The 24,291-nt window shown below is 43.8% G+C and overlaps 1 protein-coding gene across 1 annotated transcript in view; it reads left to right on the top strand.

The window, feature by feature from the left end:
- Positions 1-23,678, top strand: part of VWA7 (von Willebrand factor A domain containing 7) — a 36,805-nt gene extending 13,127 nt beyond the window's left edge. Inside the window, 16 exon segments of the mRNA XM_044306693.1 lie at positions 6,324-6,605; positions 11,370-11,466; positions 14,120-14,242; positions 14,565-14,760; positions 15,304-15,473; positions 15,576-15,688; positions 15,785-15,901; positions 17,684-17,872; positions 18,642-18,774; positions 18,872-19,000; positions 19,466-19,558; positions 19,809-19,855; positions 19,857-20,069; positions 20,266-20,396; positions 21,424-21,595; positions 22,987-23,678. Of these exon segments, the coding sequence (XP_044162628.1) occupies positions 6,324-6,605; positions 11,370-11,466; positions 14,120-14,242; positions 14,565-14,760; positions 15,304-15,473; positions 15,576-15,688; positions 15,785-15,901; positions 17,684-17,872; positions 18,642-18,774; positions 18,872-19,000; positions 19,466-19,558; positions 19,809-19,855; positions 19,857-20,069; positions 20,266-20,396; positions 21,424-21,595; positions 22,987-23,397 (2,616 nt within the window). The 3' untranslated portion in view covers positions 23,398-23,678.
- The last annotated feature ends 613 nt before the right edge of the window (positions 23,679-24,291 follow it).

The raw sequence follows: 24,291 nt of genomic DNA, 5'->3' as shown, positions 1-24,291 counted from the left end.
ACTATGCATCAAAATGTAGGTCTTGGTCTTGTGATTCTTGCAATATAAAGCTCTTTGTGTCACGGATGGTGTACGGGAAACAAGACAAAGCAACATGCATATATGACTGAGTGGATCCAAAGCTAAGGAACCAAAAGGGAGACCCCTGCACAAGACCTGAGACTTTCCCTGGCTGCTCAGCCTATGCAAAGATCCCAGAGGTGGAAGGTTGCATATCCACGTACCTTGACTATATAACCCCTGAACACCCTACAATAGTGAGGGGACACGACCACCGGCTCCCTACACCAGACACGGAGGGAGTCAGGGTCACCTGGGATCCAGCAAACAGAAAATAACAGATAAATGTTCAGCACTTAACTTTGTAGCAGACTGGAAAACAAGATCAGCATGCACACATACTCCAGGAAGTAGTATAAGCCGCCCAGTAATGCATTATGGGGCGGAATTTAAAGGGATGCAATCAGTCCAACTCCATGACAGCTGAGAGAGGCTAACGAGATGAGGAACTGAACAGCACAACAAAGAGAACTCAAGGAGGAGGTTCTGAAAGGCCTCTGTCAGAGCTTCTCAGCTGTCTGGTTGTGACACTTTGCCGTAGGATTTATAATTTATAAACCGCCAGTGAAGTGAGCAAGTTGGAGCAGATTATTTTTAACCGCTCTTCTCTGCCCTTGCTGTAGAGTGAGTTGCCATAGGAACCCAGATGTGTGAGCAGCCAGCAGAGTGACAAAAGCTAGAGTGTGAGCTGAAAAATCAGGACATGATTTCTAAACTGCCACCACTCCCTCATTTTCAAGCCCACCTACACAAATCGGCTGCTAATGTTTTTATAAATGTATGTTTTAATGTAACTGTGAAGCACTTTGGGCAACAACATTGCAATGAAATGTGCTATATAAATGAATGAAAGTTGAAATGCATTTCTCACTCTATCAAGCTTGCCATGTGCACTTTTTAAAATTTTGGCTAGTGTAATGTTTACTATCTTTACTCACTCCAAACACTCCACACAGTTACTCTGCCCACTCCATAAAGTTACTCTGCCCAGTCCAACCTTTCCACAGTTACTTCAGCCACTCCTACCACACAACAGTTACTCAAGGCACTCCACCCAGTTACTCCGCCCACTCCAGTTGTAGACTACTGGTGGAGGCAACAACACTTCACACAATTTCCCCAGATATTGTAGCTTTTATAGTTTTTAATACTGTACTCTGCAGTCCAAATAATACTGCCATGCAGTAACTGTCAAGCATATTGATACAACTCTATCTGCCTGATTCCTCCTGCCATCGTTGAGTGGAGAGCTCACATACACCACTTACCAACCAAAAACCATGGCTCCCCACGTATCACCTGCTGACTCTCCCCTTAATGATCAGCAGAGCACTCCTGACTCCCTCTGCCCAATCATAGACAGAACTGTGCCATCATACAGTTATAGCTCCTCTGACATCTCATACCGACACTCATCTCTATCCCTTTACTACCCTAGACCACAGGGGATCTTTACAGTAACCCCTTCATGGCCCTGCCTAGACCATCAGGGATACTGGAATGAACTCCCTCACTGCCTTAGACCACCAGGTATAAACCTACAAAACCTCTCTGTCTATTGCTGACAGTACCGTACCCCACCTAAACTACGCACAATGTCATAAAAACAAAAAAGCAGTGGGCCCAAATTATCAAAAATATATTCACTTTATTAAGTTACATATATTAAACAATTGAGAAAAAAGGCAAGTTGGAATAAAGATACATAGAGAAGCAAGGGGCCAAACCTCCCTGGACAACCATGTCTCTCCACAAGATAATAATAACAATCTCTAGATAAAAGGTAATACACTGTGCCTCACATAACGATGGTCAGATGCAGTGGTCCAGGTCGGATGTCGAGCCCTACCAAATAAACAAAATATTGGTGATATATCTGGACCACGAGATCACAGAGCTATAGCCAGGCGGATTATGGACATTTTCCCTCTCCCACAGCCCCAGGAACAGATTGGCATATGAGTCGCCCTCATTGCCGTCCCCCGGAGCTGTAGGAAGAGGCGGTCCTTAAACACAAAAAAATTATGTGTCAATACAAAGGTCAACAAATCAATGATGAACTGGATCAAATCCCTATCTAAATCTGTCATCTGCAAAAAAATATCTGGCTGCTCGGATCCCGTGGTCATGACACATCGACGTATACAGGGACTCAACATCACAAGTTACATGGATCATGTTGTCCTCCAACCAGACCCGATTGAATTTACGCAAGACATCTGAGGTGTCTTTGACATAAGACAGTAAGGTCCCCACACATCCCCTCAGATAAAAGTCAACATATCTACTAGCCTGCTCACAGAGTCCTCCAATCCCAGACACTATTGGGCATCCGAGAAGGTTATTCCTATCCTTGTGGACCTTTGGCAATAAGTAAAAAGTTGGTACTACCGGATGGTCCACAACCAAAGTTGGCTATAGCCAAATAAAGTGAACCCAGAAGTACATATAACACCCATTTACTATAACTTGTAGTTCTCCCCAGAGACAGGGCCGGACTGGGACTGAAAATCCGCCCTGCATTTTAAAATAGACAGTCCAACTTGTGTGGTGAATGTGAAATATATTTGCACCTCTGCCCACCCACCCCAGTGCTAATGGTGTATTTGGATGGACATTACATTACATTACTACTAAACATCCAGGAGAATACATCACCACATACCTAGTCCTTCCAGTGATGTCTCCTCGAATGTAGATGTTCTCTTCTCTCATCTTCTCCATTGGAATCAGACCATAATTACGACTTCTCTCAGCCACGTCTCGTCTCTGCAGAGTTTACCGCACAGACATATTATGTTCCTCACTTTTTGTGCCCCAACAGTGTCATCCTGCTGCTACCCTAATACTGCACCCACTGTGCTCCTTCATGCCCCCAAATACTATACAGCAGAAATAATAGTGCCATAGAGATAGTTCATCATAGTAATATAAGTCCCACCAATTAAAATCCTTTCCCAGAGTACCCTCATTACTAATAGAGCCCATTAGTAGTAGTGTCCTCCAATAATAATGCCCCTCCACTGTACCACCAGTATTAATAAGGCCCCTTTATAATCCTCCAGTAATTATTATAGGCCCCTCTATTGTGCCCCCAGTAATAATAAGGCCCCTTTATAGTGCTCCAAGTAGTTATCATAGGCCCCTGTGTAGTTCCCCAGTAGTTTTTATAGGCCCCTGTATAGGTCCCCAAATAGATACTATAGACCCCTTTATAGTGCCTTAGTAGTTGATATAGATCCCTTTATAGTGCCCCAAGTAGTTATCATAGGCCCCTCTATAGTTCCCCCAGTAGTTAATATAAGCCCCTCTATAGTGTCCCCAGTAGTTAATATAGGCCCCTCTATAGTGCCCCCAGTAGTTAATATAGGCCCCTCTATAGTGTCCCCAGTAGTTAATATAGGCCCCTCTATAGTGTCCCCAGCAGTTAATATAGGCCCCTCTATAGTGCCCCAAGTAGTTAATATAGGCCCATCTATAATGCCCCCAGTAGTTAATATAGGCCCCTCTATAGTGTCCCCAACAGTTAATATAGGCCCCTCTATAGTGTCCCCAACAGTTAATATAGGCCCCTCTATAGTGCCCCAAGTAGTTAATATAGGCCCCTCTATAGTGCCCCAGTAGTTCATATAGCCCCCTCTATAGTGTCCCCAGCAGTTAATATAGGCCCCTCTATAGTGTCCCCAGTAGTTAATATAGGCCCCTCTATAGTGTCCCCAGCAGTTAATATAGGCCCCTCTATAGTGCCCCAAGTAGTTAATATAGGCCCATCTATAATGCCCCCAGTAGTTAATATAGGCCCCTCTATAGTGTCCCCAACAGTTAATATAGGCCCCTCTATAGTGTCCCCAACAGTTAATATAGGCCCCTCTATAGTGCCCCAAGTAGTTAATATAGGCCCCTCTATAGTGCCCCAGTAGTTCATATAGCCCCCTCTATAGTGTCCCCAGCAGTTAATATAGGCCCCTCTATAGTGCCCCAAGTAGTTAATATAGGCCCCTCTATAGTGCCCCCAGTAGTTGATATAGACCCCTCTATAGTGCCCCCAGTAGTTGATATAGGCCCCTCTATAGTGCCCCCAGTAGTTGATATAGGGCCCTCTATAGTGTCCCCAGTAGTTAATATAGGCCCCTTTATAGTGCCTCCAGTAGTTGATATAGACCCCTCTATAGTGCCCCCAGTAGTTGATATAGGCCCCTCTATAGTGCCCCCAGTAGTTGATATAGGGCCCTCTATAGTGTCCCCAGCAGTAAATATAGACCCCTCTATAGTGTCCCCAGTAGTTAATATAGGCCACTCTTTAGTGCCCCCAGTAGTTCATATAGACCCCTCTATAGTGTCCCCAGTAGTTCATATAAGCCCCTCTATATGCATCTACTATATGCATTATGTGCAAAACTACCGCTTCACTGGTGCAGATAATTGCATGTTTTCAGTGGATTTCGGTGGCTCTTGATGAGATCACATAGTCACGGTTTCCTTCCCGTTCCCAGTTTGCTGTAGACTTTTCAGCAATCTTAATCAGCCTATTAATAATAGGAAAGGAGTCATCAGAGATTGAATGGAGAAGGACAGATGACTAATGGAGCAGGTGCACTGAGAAATTATAAGGGGATGACCGCGCCACATGCTTGTCTCTATAAGTCCCCCCTGCTGGGGCGGCCATTGATGCAATGTTCTGCTTCAGACTGGGGGCAGCGGTGCTGACTCACCACACATGACCCCCCCTGACAAGCCGCATTACATCCGTACGACATACAGGCGCTATCCATGGTCCTGTACTGTGCAAATGCCAGGATCTGCACTATAGCTCCGGGAGTCTATATTCATCTTAGTATTTATGCAATGTGAATATGACGGAGTTAAAATGACACAGTCAGGGCCACAGACTGGTCTAAGGTATGTGTGGAAACATTGAAAGGGATCTCTGCAATGTTTTCCATACAATACTGCAATAAGATCAGTGGCTAAATAATACTGCCATACAATATCCAAATAATACTGCCATACAATATCCAAATAATACTGCCATACAGTGCTCAAAAAATGCTGCTGTGCAGTGACCAAATAATACTGCCATACAATTCTCAAAAAATACTGCTATACAGTGCCCAAATATTACTGTTATACAGTGTGTTAATAATGCTGCCATGCAGTGCCTAAATACTCCAATACAGTGCTCAACAATACTGCTATACAGTACCCAAATAATAATTATGCCATATAGTACATAAATAATACTGCTATACCAAGCATATATAATAGTACTGTATAGTGCCCTCATATATTACCATAGTGCCCAAATAGAACTGCCATATGTTGGATGAATATTCACATCATGCAATGTCTTCATTTACTGCCATACAGTGTCCAAACATTGCAACCAAGCAGAGACTAAGTATTATTCACATGCTTTGATGCAATAATAAAAGTCTTCAAACAATACTGGCATGCAAAGTGTAAATAATACTGCCATACAGAGCATAAATAATACTATTAGATAGTTACTGCATAAACTGCCATAAATTGCCCCAGATAAAAAGAACACTTTCCAAAAATATTGCATGACTAATACCATCATATAATGACTGCATGTACTGACACAGTGCCCAAAAAAGTACCGTCAAGCATTGTGTAAATATTAGCATTGAGTTTGTATGTTCTCCCCGTGTTTGCATGGGTTTCCTCCGGGTTCTCCGGTTTCCATCCAAACTTCTAAGACATACTGATAGGGAACTTAGATTGTGAGCCCCACTGGGGACAGTTGGATGCTAATGTCTGTAAAGCGTTGCGGAATATAGTAGCGCTATATAAGTGCGTAACATAAATAAATGAATGAAAAAAATATTAGTATTATGCAATAACCAAATTATAAGACTTATAGTCTGCAAATAATACCGCTGTCCAAAGTTCTAATAATACCCCTATACTGTGCCTAAATTATACTGCCATACCAAGCATGAATAACATTATCATATAAGAGCTACATATACTGAAAAAAACCACCATGTATGGCAGGAAGTACCATCATATGATGAGTACATACAGTATATTGCCATACAGTGCCCAAATATTGCAGCAAAGCGTGGTCTAAATAATACACTGGCCAAATATTTACACCATATAGTCTCCAAATAATACGCTTTTGCAAAGTCCAAATAATGCCGCCAAACAGTGACCACAAATCACCATATTGTGCTCACGTAATACTTTCACTCACCGTCCAAAGAATAACTTCATACGTTTTTTCCTTTACCTCCCAGGGCAAGACTCTAACAGCTGACGCCATATTGGGGGCATATTATGGAGATGAAGTGTCCTTGCGTCCATATCGAACCGCCATGAGGCAGATCGTTAGTGCCAATGCTAATATGGACTTTCTGAATGGTACCCGCAATGATCCTCTGAGGCACTTTGACTCCGAGAGGGTGAGACAAGGGAACAGCCTGGTGCTACGAGCCCGTGAGGATCTGCTGTGGAGTATGAGGGCCAAGGAATATGAAGGAGCCCGAGAGATACTGGGCCAGATATTACATTCACTGCAGGTAAGGCTGGAGGTGGTATACTGAGGCTAGCTGAATTTAAACTTTAAAGGGGTTGTCTATTTTTGGGCGCTTGGGTATAATAGAAAGCTAAAACCCATTATTAATCCTTTCCTTTAGCCAAAATGAAGAGCCACTCCAAAGAGACTCAGTATACTGTACAGTCGTGGCCAAAAGTTTTGAGAATGACACAAATATTAGTTTTCACAAAGTTTGCTGCTAAACTGCTTTTAGATCTTTGTTTCAGTTGTTTCTGTGATGTAGTGAAATATAATTACACGCACTTCATACGTTTCAAAGGCTTTTATCGACAATTACATGACATTTATGCAAAGAGTCAGTATTTGCAGTGTTGGCCCTTCTTTTTCAGGACCTCTGCAATTCGACTGGGCATGCTCTCAATCAACTTCTGGGCCAATTCCTGACTGATAGCAACCCATTCTTTCATAATCACTTCTTGGAGTTTGTCATAATTAGTGGGTTTTTGTTTGTGCACCCGCCTCTTGAGGATTGAACACAAGTTCTCAATGGGATTAAGATCTGGGGAGTTTCCAGGCCATGGACCCAAAATGTCAACGTTTTGGTCCCGAGCCACTTAGTTATCACTTTTGCCTTATGGCACGGTGCTCCATCGTGCTGGAAAATGCATTGTTCTTCACCAAACTGTTGTTGGATTGTTGAAGTTGCTGTTGGAGGGTGTTTTGGTACCATTCTTTATTCATGGCTGTGTTTTGGGGCAAAATTGTGAGTGAGCCCACTCCCTTGGATGAGAAGCCACCCCACACATGAATGGTCTCAGGATGCTTTACTGTTGGCATGACACAGGACTGATGGTAGCACTCACCTTTTCTTCTCCGGACAAGCCTTTTTCCAGATGACCCAAACAAATCGGAAAGAGGCTTCATCGGAGAATATGACTTTGCCCCAGTCCTCAGCAGTCCATTCACCATATTTTCTGCAGAAGATCAATCTGTCCCTGATGTTTTTTTTGGAGAGAAGTGGCTTCTTTCCTGCCCTTCTTGACACCAGGCCATCTTCCAAAAGTCTTCGCCTCACTGTGCGTGCAGATGCGCTCACACATGCCTGCTGCCATTCCTGAGCAAGCTCTGCACTGGTGGCACTCCGATCCCGCAGCTGAATCCTCTTTAGGAGACTATCCTGGCGCTTGCTGGACTTTCTTGGACGCCCTGAAGCCTTCTTAACTAGAATTAAACTTCTTTCCTTGAAGTTATTGATGATCCTATAAATTGTTGATTGAGGTGCAATCTTAGTAGCCACAATATCCTTGCCTGTGAAGCCATTTTTATGCAACGCAATGATGGCTGCACGCGTTTCTTTGCAGGTCACCATGGTTAACAATGGAAGAACAATGATTTCAAGCATCACCTTTTAACAGGTCAAGTCTGCCATTTTAACCCACTCAGCCTGACATAATGATCTCCAGCCTTGTGCTCATCAACATTCTCACCTGAGTTAACAAGACGATTGCTGAAATGATCTCAGCAGGTCCTTTAATGACAGCAATGAAATGCAGTGGAAAGTTTTTGGGGGGATTTAGTTCATTTTCATGGCAAAGAAGGACTATGTAATTCATCTGATCACTCTTCATAACATTTCGGAGTTTATGCAAATTGCTATTATAAAAACTTAAGCAGCAACTTTTCCAATTTCCAATATTTATGTAATTCTCAAAACTTTTGGCCACGACTTTACATGTTGGACCTGACTGGTCAGTGCATTACATGTATAGCCCATGGATTGCAATGGCAATCTTGTAGTGCTGGTATCTTACCTAGATAAGATCACAAGAGATCGGCGCTTCGTGGTCAGGTCATAATCCTTAAAATTTTGTTAATCATTAGAATTTTTTCCAACAGTACCTCTATGGGCCAGTAGGTGTCAGTGTAGAGCATTTTGACCTTCTTATCAAAAATCTGTGCAAATTAGCTCATGTCAACCAATCCAGAAAAACAAATATGCAAATTAGTTCAAATCGGCCAAAGACTAATAATTTTGTAGTGTCATAAATCAAACTCTCCTAAGGATCTGTATAATGTTGATCAGCTTTACAGAAGATACATGAGAAACGCACAAATTCCAACATTGGCTGAAAATAATAGTTGGCTAGGTTTCCTCAATGAGAGCCATCACCTCCACACCCCATACCCCCAGCTGTGTCTTTGGCATCTCATCCAGCCAACCAGTATCCTGCTCTTTACTTATGAGGGACAAGAACCTCATAACAGTTGTCTACAGAGGGGTCGCTCTTCCTTTTTGGGAGTCCCTGGTGAAGCAAAATGCTGCATGGACTATATACAGTTAGGGTCCATTCACACGTCAGTATTTTTCTATATCCCGAATTGCGGTCCGTTTTTTGCGGATCCGTTGTTCCTGAAAATGTTTCCGTATGTCATCCGTTTTTTGCGGATCCATTGACTTTGTATTGATAATAATATGACAAGTTTTATATTTTTTCGGACATGCGGAACGGAACAACGGAAACGGACAGCACACATTGTGCTGTCCGAATTTTTTCAGGACCCATTGAAAATTAATGGGTACGCAACTGGTGGTCCGCATCCGTTCCGCAAAAAACGGAACGGATCCGGAAAGAAACAACAGACGTGTGAATGGACCCTTAAAGTGATGAGAAAAACAAAGCTCACCCTCCATGAATTCTATGGTTTAATTAGGACATAATAAAAGAACATCTGGTCCTTAGAAGGTCTTAAAATTACATAAATTAAACTTCAGATGAATAGCAGCACATGAAAGATTCTACTGCGTCATAATTAATTCAATAAAAATTTAAGTATACCCTTACTGCTTAAGAGGGTAAGAAAAAGAAGCAGCTGCTAATCAAATGCCCTTGATTAACTAATCATCAGTAAGTGTGAAGATCTCTATAAAAGCAGGCGTTTTGGCAGTTTGCTGGTCTGGAGCATTCAGGCATTTGTTAACATAATGCCAAGGGGAAAAGACATCAGCAGTGATCTTAAAGAAGAAATTGTTGCTGCCCATCAGTTTGGGAAGTCCATCATTTTGCAGCGAGAAAGATTATTAACAATTGAAAAACATTCAAGACAGCTGACAATCTTTCCAGGAATGGACGTCCCAACAAATTTATCCCAAGGTCAGACCATGCAATGCTCAGATGAAAAAAATAAAAATAAATGTTTAAGACGCTACAGGATTTGGTTAGCATGTTAAATGTTCAAGATCATGTTAGGATTAGGAAAAAGACTGAACAGGAGAAAGCCTCTTCTTTGTTAAAAGAGTTTGGCAGCCCTGCTAAAGTTACATCTGAACAAACCACAAGACTCCTGGAACAATGTTCTTTAGACAGACGATGTCACGGTCCCTCAGGTGACTGGTGTCAGGAGATCAGGGAGACTGGCTGAGTGTGGAGGAATCTAACAGCCTCCTTGATTTCTCTTGATTCAGTGTTGATAGGGTTAATGACCACTTCCATTTTCTCAGCTGTTGCTCAGTGGTCATCACTTCTACCATTTATAGTCTGACCCCATCCTTCTGACTATGCGATAGATAGCTTCATTTGGGTTTGGCTGAGCTGGTGTGAGGTCGTCTCTGGTGTTCCTGTTCGTCCATCTCTACAGAAGTTAAGTGTTGCATTTGTTTGTGTTTGTTATATTCCCTGTTGTTGTATCTGGGCCTGAGACAGAGACTTCCATTCGTCCATCTGGGGAGGAATGGGTTGTCTCTGGTCCTAATCTTATTCCAGGGCCTTATGGGGAAATCAAGGCCTAGGTTTCCTGCATATGAATATTCCTACCTTCAAGGTCTATTCATATTGATCATATCATAGGTAGTCAGGGCCCGGATTAGGGTTATCTAGGAGGTGACCTGTTTCTTCCCTAGTTTCCAGGCCCAGTTACTGTTCACCTTCCCTCCTGTGTTCAGTGTGGAGTTTCCCCCCCACACTGATTATGAGAGACGAGGCCAAAGTGGAGATGTTTGACCATAATGCACAGTTACATTTTTTATGAAAACCAAATGCAACATATAAGCACAAACACCCCGACTGTCAGGCATGGTGGTGGAGAACTTTTGATTTCAACTTGTTTTGCAGCCACAGGACCTGGGTACTTTGCAGTCATTGAGTCGACCATGATCTCCTCTGTATACCAAAGTATTCTAGAGGTAAATGTGAGGCCATCTATCCAACAGTTAAAGATTGGCTGAAAGTAGGTCATGCAACAGGACAATAATCCCAAGCAGATTGGCAAGTCTACAACAAAATTGCTGAAAAAGAAAAGAATCAAAGTGATTGCATGGTCCAGTCAAAGTCTTGACCTCAACCCAAATGAATTAATGTGGCAGGACCTGTGCAAAAATGAATTCCCACAAACCTCAATGAACTGAAGCAATGTTGTTAAGAAGAGTGGGCCAAACTTCTTCCAGAACAATGTGAGGGACAGATGAAGTCAAGGTACTTCTGCTGCTAAAAGTTCTACAAGCTACTGATTCAAGGGGTGAACTTAGTTTTTCACAGATCAGATGACTTTTCCATTTTGAATTCATTTTTGTTGAATAGATAATTACACATTGGAATCTGTTGTGTTGTGGATTATCTGAGGTTGTATTCACTCAATTTTAAGACCTTCCATGGACCAAATGATTTTTATTGTGTTTTGATATGTAAAACCATAGAGTTCAAAGAGGGCATACTTTGTTTTTCTCATGGCTGTAACTGATATCTGCTTGGTCTACACCTCTGTCCTAACTTCTGCTCACTTTTACTTTCAGGATTTTTATAGCCATACCAACTGGGTAGAACTGGGGAACGCAGACATCCATCCTGATCTTGCCACCCCTGGGAAAGACATTGACTCTATAGCTGAAGGTATGTAGGATTTTTATAAGCTCTGCCATCCTGGCACTGTCTTTTTTCTTAATTTCTGCTTTATTAAGACTCTTATTGATGCCCCTGAGGTTGTCACCTATTCAAAGTAGTTCACTTCTTATACGCTATTCTTGCCTAGTGCAATCCGGCCTTGTAACCAGCGTTGTCAGCTTGTTGTGATGTGACCAGCCTTGGCAGACTGTTGTCCTGTGACCAGCCCTCTCAGCCAGTTGTGCTGTGACCAGCCTTGTCAGCCTGTTGTTGTGTGACCACTTTTGTCAGCCTGTTGTGCTGTGACCAGCCTTGCCAGCCTGTTGTGCTGTGACCAGCCTTGTCAGCCTGTTGTGGTGTGACCAGCCTTGTCAGCCTGTTGTGGTGTGACCAGCCTTCTCAGCCTGTTTTGGTGTGACCAGCCTTGTCAGCCTTTTGTGCTGTGAACTGTCTTGTCAGTCTGTTGTGGTGTGACCAACCTTGTCAGCCTGTTGTGGTGAGGCCAGCCTTGTCAACCTGTTGTGGTTTGACCAGCATTGTCAGCCTGTTGTGCTGTGACCAGCCTTGTCTGCCTGTTGTGCTGTGTCCAGCCGTGTCAGCCTGTTGTGGTGTGACCAACCTTGTCACCCTGTTGTGGTGTGACCAGCTGTGTCAGCCTGTTGTGGTGTGACCAACCTTGTCACCCTGTTGTGGTTTGACCAACCTTGTCAGCCTTTTGTGCTGTGACCAGCCTTGTCAGCCTGTTGTGCTGTGACCAGCCTTGTCAGCCTGTTGTGCTGTGTCCAGCCGTGTCAGCCTGTTGTGGTGTGACCAACCTTGTCACCCTGTTGTGGTGTGACCAGCCGTGTCAGCCTGTTGTGGTGTGACCAACCTTGTCACCCTGTTGTGGTTTGACCAACCTTGTCAGCCTTTTGTGCTGTGACCAACCTTGTCACCCTGTTGTGGTTTGACCAACCTTGTCAGCCTTTTGTGCTGTGACCAGCCTTGTCAGCCTGTTGTGCTGTGACCAGCCTTGTCAGCCTGTTGTGCTGTGACCAGCCTTGTCAGCCTTTTGTGCTGTGACCAGCCTTGTCAGCCTGTTGTGCTGTGACCAGCCTTGTCAGCCTGTTGTGCTGTGACCAGCCTTGTCAGCCTGTTGTGCTGTGACCAGCCTTGTCAGCCTGTTGTGCTGTGTCCAGCCGTGTCAGCCTGTTGTGGTGTGACCAGCCTTGTCTGCCTGTTGTGCTGTGACCAGCCGTGTCAGCCTGTTGTGGTGTGACCAACCTTGTCACCCTGTTGTGGTGTGACCAGCCGTGTCAGCCTGTTGTGGTGTGACCAACCTTGTCACCCTGTTGTGGTTTGACCAACCTTGTCAGCCTTTTGTGCTGTGACCAGCCTTGTCAGCCTGTTGTGCTGTGTCCAGCCGTGTCAGCCTGTTGTGGTGTGACCAACCTTGTCACCCTGTTGTGGTGTGACCAGCCGTGTCAGTCTGTTGTGGTGTGACCAACCTTGTCAGCCTGTTGTGGTGAGGCCAGCCTTGTCAACCTGTTGTGGTTTGACCAGCATTGTCAGCATGTTGTGCTGTGACCAGCCTTGTCTGCCTGTTGTGCTGTGTCCAGCCGTGTCAGCATGTTGTGCTGTGACCAGCCTTGTCTGCCTGTTGTGCTGTGTCCAGCCGTGTCACCCTGTTGTGGTGTGACCAACCTTGTCACCCTGTTGTGGTGTGACCAGCCGTGTCAGCCTGTTGTGGTGTGACCAACCTTGTCACCCTGTTGTGGTTTGACCAACCTTGTCAGCCTTTTGTGCTGTGACCAGCCGTGTCAGCCTGTTGTGGTGTGACCAACCTTGTCACCCTGTTGTGGTGTGACCAACCTTGTCACCCTGTTGTGGTTTGACCAACCTTGTCAGCCTTTTGTGCTGTGACCAGCCTTGTCAGCCTTATGTTCTGTGACCAGCCTTGTCAGCTTGTTGTGCTGTGACCAGCCTTGTCAGCCTGTTGTGGTGTGACTAATCCTGTCTGCCTGTTATGGTGTGACCAGCCTTGTCAGCCCGTTGTGGTGTGGCCAGCCGTGTCTGCCTCTTGTGGTGTGAGCAGCCTTGTCCGCCTATTGTGGTGGGGCCAGCCTTTTCTGCCTGTTGTGCTGTGACCAGCCTTGTCCGCCTGTTGTGGTGTGACCAGCCTTGTCTGCCTGTTGTGGCATAACCAGCCTTGTCAGCCTGTTGTGGTGTGGCCAGCATTGTCTGCCTGTTATGCTGTCATCTGTGGATGTGTTTTACTCCACTAAAGGAATACAGGCATAAGAGATCCTCATTGTGTAAGACAAGTGCCTCAAAGGATGTAGAGTTTGGTCTATAGGTCACAAGCCATGTAGCCGACGGAGGATGTTTATCTTTTCCTTAACAATGTTCTAATCTTTGCCATTTTACTTTGGTCAATAGAGTACAGGCTGATGTAAACAGTGCTTTCATCCATGTAGTATCTAGGGCATCATGGAATCAATCACCCTCTGTCCAAAATGTCCATTGTTCATTAGGGATCATTTGTGAATAACAAACATCTTCTCGTTGACATCAGAAACTTGACCACTGCCATCTGTTCTAATATCCTCTCCACGTCTTCACTGCCATTATCCTGCAGAGGTTTTCCATGACTGTTCCTCTGTCTCTTCTCTCCATCTCTCAGTCTCTGAACAGACCTGTACAGATTGTGCTGATATCTCTTGCCAGAATAACATTGCAGCAGCCATTCAAAAGAGACATCTCCTGACATCCGGATACTTTGGAGTGTCACCTGTAAAGCCTCGAGGTACGTAGAGTTAAATCAGAGACTTCATGGATTTTCATATGTTCTGATGAAAAACATGTCATTGTGACATAACCTAAGATGACCATAAACAGTAGATATTTGTCAGTGAGTGCAACTGTACCCCAATGTTTAAATATTAGACTGGGCATATTGAATTTCCCCTGTTGGAGATCTCTGGTAGTTGCTTATATTCTCTTATTCCATAGAATAAAATGTTTCCCACCATGAACCTTCATACATTGTCTATGTGTGTCAATCTGACCGTTAAGACCCCTGTTGATTCCTAAAACTGAAAACTTGTAATTTTTTGTTTTTACATTAGGGAAGTGCAGTCATGGGGGTATATTTGATGACAGTAGAGAACGCAGTGCCCGAGGAGGGATCAACAAGGACACAGCCACTGCTGTATTTTCCCCCCACCATTTTCTCCATGATAAAGCTGCTCGATTGGCTCTACAGGCGTCTATTAAATTTCTGAGTGAGCTACGAAGAGAGGTGACTGATAGAGATATGTTAAGGTGAGATGCACAGATAGATGATTGCATACAGGGCCAGATTGGCCTATAAGACAACCAGTTGACTCAGCCTTTATTTTATTCATGGGGCCCCAAAAGTTCGGCAGAAAAGCCTGTGTGGAGCCAACCCTGTGACTAGGGTTTACTTCTAATTGATTGAATAGATCTTGTTGATGATGTATCTTACACTGATCAAGATGATAAAAATGTTAATGATGCAATTAAAACTGGACGTGCACATGACCTGTATAGATGGAGGGTTGGCCACGTAACCTAAGTTTGATACTGCATGCAAATCTATGGTTGTACTCTAGTAATTTAAATGTTGTCGGGCTCCATTTACATTTGTGTCAAATCTATCTGTCACGTTTTCCAGCATGTTGTTGGCTGCATTCATGCCACCAAAATGATGGAATCCTTAATGGAATCCCAAAGAACCCTATTAAAGGTTTACATTGTCGTAACTTTTTGAATTAAGATAATATAGCACATTGTGCTGTCATTCAGCTCTGCTACATATCTGCATATATCCGCTTGTTGCTTCAGACTCCTGGGAGTTTCTGCCTTCCCAGCTTTGAGCTTTGTCCTGGACACTACAGGTAGTATGGGAGAAGAGATCACATCGGCTCGTCTACAGTCACGAAACATTATCCAACGTCAACGCAGGACTTTACTGGAACCAGATTACTACATCTTGGTGCCCTTCCATGACCCAAGTAAGTTCACCAGTTCATCTGGACTCACTTATTCTTACATTCAGGTACCAACTTATCTGTGGTAGGGTCAGATGGTCAATCATGGTAATTTTGCATCTTTAGGCTTTGGCCCTGTGTATAAGACAAGTGACCCTGAAGAATTCTTAAAAGTCCTTGACAGTCTTCATGCTCTTGGTGGTGGAGATGAACCTGAGATGTGTTTATCAGCTCTTCAGGTAAGTGTCCATAACCTTCAGCCCAAATCTCTATCTCTCTCTGACATCTTTTCACTTTTTAACAATTTTTCATCACCATTTTTCCTATCTCCTCAGCTAGCCCTAATCAATACACCTCCACATTCTGAAATCTTCGTCTTCACCGATGCCTCGTCCAAGGATGAACATCTCCGAAGTAATGTTGAGGCTTTAATCCAAGAAAGGAAGATGAAGGTGAGTGATTGAGGCTTGAAACAGTTGGGTGAGACTTTAATGATAGAAGCTAGTTGGTCACTATTGCTGCCCTGAAGACATAAGTATGAAGTTATCATGTTCTTCTTGTGCTCCAACAATCCAAAAATATTTTTGGGAGCTAAGTAACCCCCTTGACCGTATCTTGCTTTCACATTCGGTATGGAAATTATACCGTACATATGCTAGGGTAAGGCCTTGTTCCTTAATTATTCCTCCTACAGGAGCTCCCTCAAGATTGTCCAGGATTAGAAATTCAAGGCTGCTTTTTTCCAAAAACCGCTCCACACTTGTCAATGGGTTGTGTCTGGTATTGCAGTTTAGTGCCATTGAAGTATACAGTGAGGAACAGAAGTATTTGAACACCCTGCGATTTTGCAAGTTCTCCCACTTAGAAATCATGGAGAGGTCTGAAATTCACATTGTAGGTGCATTCTCACTCTGAGAGACAGAATTTATTTGTCTTGCACAGCTGAACATAAGTATTTCAACACCTGAGAAAATTAGTGTTAATATTTGGTACAGAAGCCTTTGTTTGCAATTACAGAGGTCAAACGTTTCCTGTAGTTCTTGACCAGGTTTGCACACACTGCATCAGGGATTTTGGCCCACTCCTCCTCTAGGTCAGAATTAAGGGTTGTTGCTGAGCAACAGCTTCAGTTTCAGCTCCCTCCAAAGATGTTCTATTGGATTTAGGTCTGGAGACTGGCTAGGCCACTCCAGAACCTTGATATGCTTCTTACGGAGCCACTCCTTGGTTATCCTGGCTGTGTGCTTCGGGTCGTTGTCATGTTGGAAGACCCAGCCAAGACCCACCTTCAATGCTCTGACTGAGGGAAGGAGGTTGTTGCTCAAAATCTCACAGTAAATGGCCCCTTTCATCCTCTCCTTAATACAGTGCAGTCACCCTGTCCCCTTTGCAGAAAAGCACCCCCAAAGCATGATGTTACCACCCCCATGCTTCACAGTAGGGATGGTGTTCTTGGGATGCAGCTCATCCTTCTTTTTCCTCCAAACACGATGAGTGAAGTTTAGACCAAAAAGTTCTACTTTGGTCTCATCTGACCACATGATTTTGTACTAAGCCTCCTATGGATCATCCAGATGGTCATTGGCAAACTTCAGACGGGCCTGGACATGTGATGACTTGAGCAGGGGAACTTTCCGTTCAATGCTTGATTTGAAACCATGATGGCGTAGTGTTCTACCGACAGTGACCTTTGAAACTGTGGTCCAAGCTCTCTTCATGTCATTGACCAGCTCCTTCCTTGTAGTTCTGGGCTGATTCCTCACCTAGAGGAGATCTGTGTGGAGGAGTGGGCCAAAATCCCTGTTGCAGTGTGTGCAACCCTGGTCAAGAACTACAGGAAACGTTTGACCTCTGTAATGGCAAACAAAGGTTTCTGTACCAAATATTAACACTAATTTTCTCAGGTGTTGAAATACTTATGATCAGCAGTGCAAGACAAATAAATTATTAAAAAATCACACAATGTGATTTCCTGAATTGTTTTATTTTATTCTGTCTCTCAGAGTGGGAATGCACCTACAATGTGAATTTCAGACCCCTCCATGATTTCTAAGTGGGAGAACTTGCAAAATCGCAGGGTGTTCAATTACTTCTGTTCCTCACTGTATATGCAATACCACAGACAGCCTGTGATGTGGCGCTATTTTTGGAGAAAGCAATTTTGATTTTGTTATCCTGGACCACCACATTAATAGAAAGGTTATTAGTAATAATATAGTGTCTATCATATTTAGGTGTCTTTCCTAATAACAGAGGACCCTTCCAGAACAAGAGCAAGAAGCCGTCGGGAGTTATTACGTCCAAACAGATTTGATCTTTATGCAGAATTGGCTTCAGTTTCTGGAGGTCAGATCATCTTTACCAACAACCAAGACATCTCGGAAGTTGCCAAAGTTATAACAGATTCAGCCTATTTTGATGTGGTGAGTAAAGACGCTTCGAGGGAGAGTCCGCCAAAGAATTGTAAGCATAGGTGTGCACGAGCCTACATGGGAAGTGGAGGAGGAATGGGAGAGGTAGTTGTGGCCTAGATAGTGGTAGTAATGGTTCATGGTGGCCTTAGTGAATGGAGGATGCACCCTTTCCTCCCTCAGGGCACACCAAGGACCTTTTGGGGACTCCCACCTAGTGGTGGAGCATTCAGTTCAGATCCTCCAGAGTACATACACAATACTTCCAAGGCTGAACATGAGATGATAGTAAGATTGCTGACTCTCAGTCTCTCTATCAGATCCCAACTACTTTCCAAGTCAACTAAAGGGGGTGCAAATTCACAATATTGAACTACAGTTCCCACAGCAAGATGTAGATCTTTCAACGGGTACCTAATCTCTGGTAAAGGTGTGGTGGTCTTCTGAGGCGATGTACCCTTTCCACTAGCAGTAAGGCCTCTTGCCATAAACAAGCGATTGCATTTACTGTCTGTCCTTTGTACCAGTCCTTTAAATTGGCCCTCAGCAGTCTGTATATTCTGTCCTGGTGGTAGTTGTTGGGATGCATGGATGAGAGTTCCTCCCGCAGTCAGCTAGACCTCAACTCACTAAGTTCCTGACCCAGAGGAGGATACAATAACTAAATTGTGTTGCAAACATCACCTAGAAAAAGTGCTTTAAAATTAACAATGGACATTAATTTATTTGTAGTAACCCTCTGGGGTACTGCAGGTGTAATGGTAAATCTTTCCTGCCGCAGGTCACCCTCCTGCACGTGCAGACCACAGAGGGAGGCATCGCTCATCATGTCTTTCTGGTGGACGAGTTTCTGCACAGCGTCACGCTGTACATAAACGGCGATATCAGGGAATTCCGTATCCATGATCCGAGAGGTAATGGAGTAGTGTGGAGCTCCAGAGTGAGCTGAAATGTGAGATATGAACGCCTTCGAGCCTTACTAAGCAGACACTTCTCTCTTACTTGAACTAGGTCGAAAACAAAATGGCCGCCGCCAGTCTTATGGCAAATTTACCCGAGTGTTTCTGTCAGACCCTCTGCAGGTGGGGAACTGGACAATATTCATGAAAACTGTCGAACCCTACAGTATTCACGTCCAAGGTGAGGAATGTTAAGAAGCACTTTTGCTAAAATGTGGACATATTACGTCTCTGCAGCAGATGGAGCAGAGCTGTGTTAGTCTAATTTCTTTTTGGATACGTTATGTTTTTCACATTTCTTTGCAATCTTTTTTGTGCTTTTGAAAAAGGGAAATACTTATGAAAACCACACATGTTTTACCTTGTTGGTTTTTGGTGTTTTTTACATGAAATGTGTTGGTGAATTACTGGTGCTAAGGAAAAAAAATGATAATATGTACGATGCATGTAAGAACACCTTCTGACAACTTTAACATCTTGTTGAATGAATTCCAACCTATAACTTTTACATGTGGTATCAAGCATACATTTTTTTCTAGCTTCATAACTTTTCACCTGGATCTACTGATGTCTTAGGTTTCTCCTCTCCATGTAAATTATGTCTCCTCTCCTATCTCAGACTACTGGTTTTCTTTCTCTTTGTTAGGTCGAAGCTCTGTCGATTTCCTCTATTATTTTGGGACTCCTGTGAATGGGTCTCATCCTGGACTCTATGAACTCAACAACCAACCAGTGGCTGGTAGGTAATAATGCAAGGGTCTAAGCCAGGTGTTTACCTTCCAGACTTGTGGAGGAATTAGGTTAGGCTTCCTCGAGGCTTCCATTTGAGAACATGCATGATGTCATGGTTCTATGCTGGAGACTGAGTAGGGAAGGTCTTCGAGTCTTAGGGAATACTTATGTTACAACTGAGTGGATATAGACTATGGCACGTTATTTTGTTTATTATGCCTCCACTCTTTCCATTATTTCCTTTTGCTGTCCTCAAGGTGTCCCTGTGATCCTGGTTGTTGATGCCATTGGCCTCCCAGAGTCCTGCCAACCTAAGCCATGTCAGCTTGACCTCACGCAACGGCGAGACGCAGACAGCCGAACTAGAGACGGCCAATCAGGCCGGACTCTTCACGGCGAAAATCAGTGACATCCCCATCGGAGAGTTTAGTGTTGGTGTGAGAGGTCAGGATGGGAGAGGACTTCAGCTGAAACGGGAGGCACCGCAACAATTCAGTGCAGCTGAATGCATTTTGGAGGTAAGCTTTGTGCTTATTAATTCCTAGGGACTCTTTATGTCAACATACCAAAATCAGGTGTGGCATTGCCATCTATATGAGTCTCCTAGGGGGTTCAGAGGTAGACCAGACCATGATAGATTCATCTTTTATACAGTAGATTCATAGAACTGTTTGAGTATTTTGTTTAAAATAGAAGTATAATAATGTCTTCCAGATGTCCAGTAATTCACTTGTGACACCAGGAACCTTACATCCAATTTTAATGAAGGTCACGAATTTTGGAGAACATCACTGCTATTCCATCAGCATGACTAACGATGTCAACACGGACTCTACTACATTCAGGTGAGCAGCTGTCCCATTAAACATACTAGATTCTTCTTCAGATCGTTTTATGACTTTTGATGCTTGATCAGAAAATTGCACATGGACTACATATTCACTAGTCCCAAGCCATTACTTAAATGGAACCTGTCATGTTGAACACTGTGTTTGATTTGCAGTATAACTTGTCATTTATGTGTTTAAATCTCTGGTCTTTCTGTGTTTAGGAGTCCGGTGGGCGGTCCTTTCAGTGATTGACAGCCTTCCCTGTTCATTCAGAGATAGTTGTCGATCGCCCTACTAGGCTCTTAAAGAGTCACCGTACTTTCACACAATTTCTCTCATTTAATAGAGAATCGAGTAACTAGCAAAAGTCTAAATCACTTAATTTTAAAAATCTGCCTGCATCCACCTGAAAAAAGCTGTAAAGTAATGGCCACTAGGGGTCTCACTTCCACCTAAGTTGCAGTCCACTGCCTGTCAGGCAAGATCCGTCTCTAGTAACAGAGACTCAGAAGACAGCTCAAACGAAAAAGATGCGTGTCAGAGGTAGCTGAGATTCTGAGACTGATAAAACAACTTCTTAATTCTGCTTCTTAATTCACGGGAGCATACAGCCTTTCTGTAAGTGTGATTTCCCCCTCCTTATCTATTCTGTGAGCTTCGGAGTGCTTCTGAGTGAAATGCATCTAGCTGTGCAAGTAAAACAGGGAATAATAATACACCTTCACAATTAAGATTGTACAAGGAAGCACAGCATTATGCAATTTATTTTTTGAAAACTCAGATTCCATTTAAACATAGTGCAGAGATTTAGAAGAGTAAAACATGAGTTATACAGAATCTTTTCCCATGAAACTATACATCAGTCTGCTCAGTTCCTCCTGCTCTATAAATTGCTGCCTACCTGTGCAACATGACAGGTTCCCTTTAAATATAATCCTCCTCTGTATTTGATTTCCTTGAAGGTACCTCCTCTTTGTTTTCTCCCAACTCTTGAAGATTATTTGACTTTCTGAACCTGAAACCTCTGAACTTCTCCTGACAGGATACAGATGGAGCCTGGAAAGACAGAACTAAGGAACATGGAGATCAGAGTTCCTGACAACACCGAGCAAAATACCATCGTCACAGTGATGGCAAAGGCGGATGTGTGCGGCAGCAGCTCCCAACCGCCATGCTTCACCCACCTCTCATTAATAGTTATTGGGGAAAATGAGGTAGGTGATACCTGCTCTACTAAATGTGAATAGTGACTTTATTGTGTAATTGTGCTAAGAGGCCATTTTTTTTTTAGTCAGCTTGACCTTTGTTTTAGTACCCTTCCATATGAGCAGATCCCAACTGGACCTCATGTGCTCCTGAAGAACTGACCAAAGTTTATAGATCATCCAGTCCAGTCCTCCATTACATAGACATCCCATTAATTTGAATGGACACTGTGTAATGCTTCATTTCTCCTGTGGGGGTGCTGCAGGGAACTTAAGCACTCTAAAGGACACAGCTGAACACGTTGTGATCAGTTCTTTATCGAGGGACCCTTCTAACAAGAAGGGATTATCCAAAATGGAGAAACCCTTTAATGATAATTGCATTAGTTTTTAATGAGCACTAGGACCGCGAATCAGAACTAAACCCTGGGCTCTTTGCCCCTGCAGTTTGTAATGCTCCCCCAAGGGCAGAGGCCTTCTGGTGGCTGCACTTCTCTGCACCCCTGTAGCTGCACCACTTTCAGGAAACATTGGAGTAGATTATATGAAGAAAAATACTAAAACTACAATGTCTGGACACTAGATGGTGCTATGAAGACAAAATAGTTTTTGATTCTCAGGCTTCTTCACATGGGCACAACCGCTGAAGTACCAGGCATGTGAACTGCTATGGTGCTCAGGGGGCTTGCTGACAATCCACCAGTGCTATTTTACAAACTGACTACAAACTTCCATGGTGGGCAAGAACATGTAATCAATATGTTAGAATTTTTATGATCAACCTAGAGTCAACACCAAATGGTGATGTTCTCTCCTGGACCTTTGAGGGGTTGTACACATTTGGGAACCTTTCAGCTTGAGCCCCCACAAGTCACCAGATCTACGGAGGAAAGCAATCTTTTCTGCTCCCCTCTGGTCCCCCACTGCCACTAAGGTGCCCCTATCCCATGTATCAACATCTGGTTTGATGGTGGTCATGTAACGCATGGGGGATGTGTACTGGCTGCAGCTGCACACATGCCCCGTGTCAAACTGGATGTTGACATGTGGGATCAGACTGCGTGGCAGAACCAAAATAGACGTACCCTAGCGGCAGGGAGGAATGCTTCCCTCTGTAGGACCGGTGACGTGGATGCTCATGCCAAAAGGCCTCAGAACATAGACAGCCCCTTTTAGGACCCTGTGGTAATAGGGGCCCATTATTGTGCCAGAACATGGCCTTAAGAAGGATCCTCTGGTGGTTTAATCTAACCCTAGTAATTATATTTTCAATTCTTAAATGAATTTGCTACTTCAAAGTGGGGCCCTATTCTGAGTTTTGCTATAGGGGCCCCATGGCTACTTATTACAACTCGTAGTGTATTCCATTCTTAACTCCACCTTATCTTTCCTATCTGCAGACCTCCACGTCGCCTCCACCCATTTGCCCTCAGCCATCCTATCTCCAGTCCTGCCCTGAGTCGTTGGCCCCCAGCCGCTGCAAGGATCACCAGTGGAGGGCCACTCTCTTAGTCACAGACATAGATGGGATTAAATCTGTCCACGTTGTGAATGGTTCTGGTTCAGCCTCTCATTATTCAGATGCAGGAAATGACGGCGTTGAATACACATCCGACTGCTGTGCCCTGCAAGCTGAGCTATCGATTACTAACCACAAGGAGGCAGCGTGGAGCTGTTCTCTACTTGCCCCATTCACGGCTGCGCAGACGGAACATAAAGCCCACTATTTACTGATTATACCCCTTCTGCTGGTACTTGTGGTGGGCCTCGGGGATATGTTACATGCAGAAGATAAGGCGACGTCAGACTGATTACAGCAGTCCAAAGGACTGCGAGAAAGAATAATGTTAACTGATGAAAATGTCTGGTGCCAAAAATCCCCAGCACCAGGTATGAAAAGCACAGTGATCAGATAGGAGCACAAAACGTTAAGGTGATTGCCCTCCATTTTTTACTTAATTGGTCCGAAATTCTGTGCTGATTACCGTATTTTTTCGCTTTATAAGATGCACCTGATGATAAGACGCACCCCAGATTTTAGAGGAGGAAAATAAGATTTTTTTTTTTCATCAGATCTTATATCAGATCCTCAGATCAGACCCAAATAAATATCAGGACATCACATCAGACCCCCATATCAGGACATCACATCAGACCCCCATATCAGGACATTACATCAGACCCCCATATCAGGACATTACATCAGATCCCCATATCAGGACATCACATCAGACCCCCATATCAGGACATTACATCAGACCCCCATATCAGGACATTACATCAGATCCCCATATCAGGACATTACATCAGATCCCCATATCAGGACATTACATCAGATCCCCATATCAACTCTCCACGTCAGAACCCCATCAGCCCTCTATGTCAGACCCACATCAGACCTCAGATCAGCACTTAGGCCTCTTGCACACAAACAAATTTTATTCCTTTTCCGTTTTTTTTGCGGACAGTATATGGAACCATTTATTTCAATGGGTCCGCAAAAAAAAATGGAAGGTACTCTGTATGCATTCCGTTTCCGTATTTCCGTTCCGCAAAAAAATAGAACATGTCCTATTATTGCCCGCATTACAGACATGGATAGTACTGTTCTTAGGGGCCAGCTGTTCCGTTTTGCAAAATACGGAATGCACACGGATGTCATCCGTATTTTTTGCGGACCACAAAATACATACGGTCTTGTGCAA

This window comes from Bufo gargarizans, chromosome 9, assembly GCF_014858855.1.
Source record: "Bufo gargarizans isolate SCDJY-AF-19 chromosome 9, ASM1485885v1, whole genome shotgun sequence".
Lineage (NCBI taxonomy): Eukaryota > Metazoa > Chordata > Amphibia > Anura > Bufonidae > Bufo > Bufo gargarizans.
The sequence above is the reverse complement of the archived record's forward strand: the minus strand, read 5'-3'. Positions and strand labels throughout refer to the sequence as shown.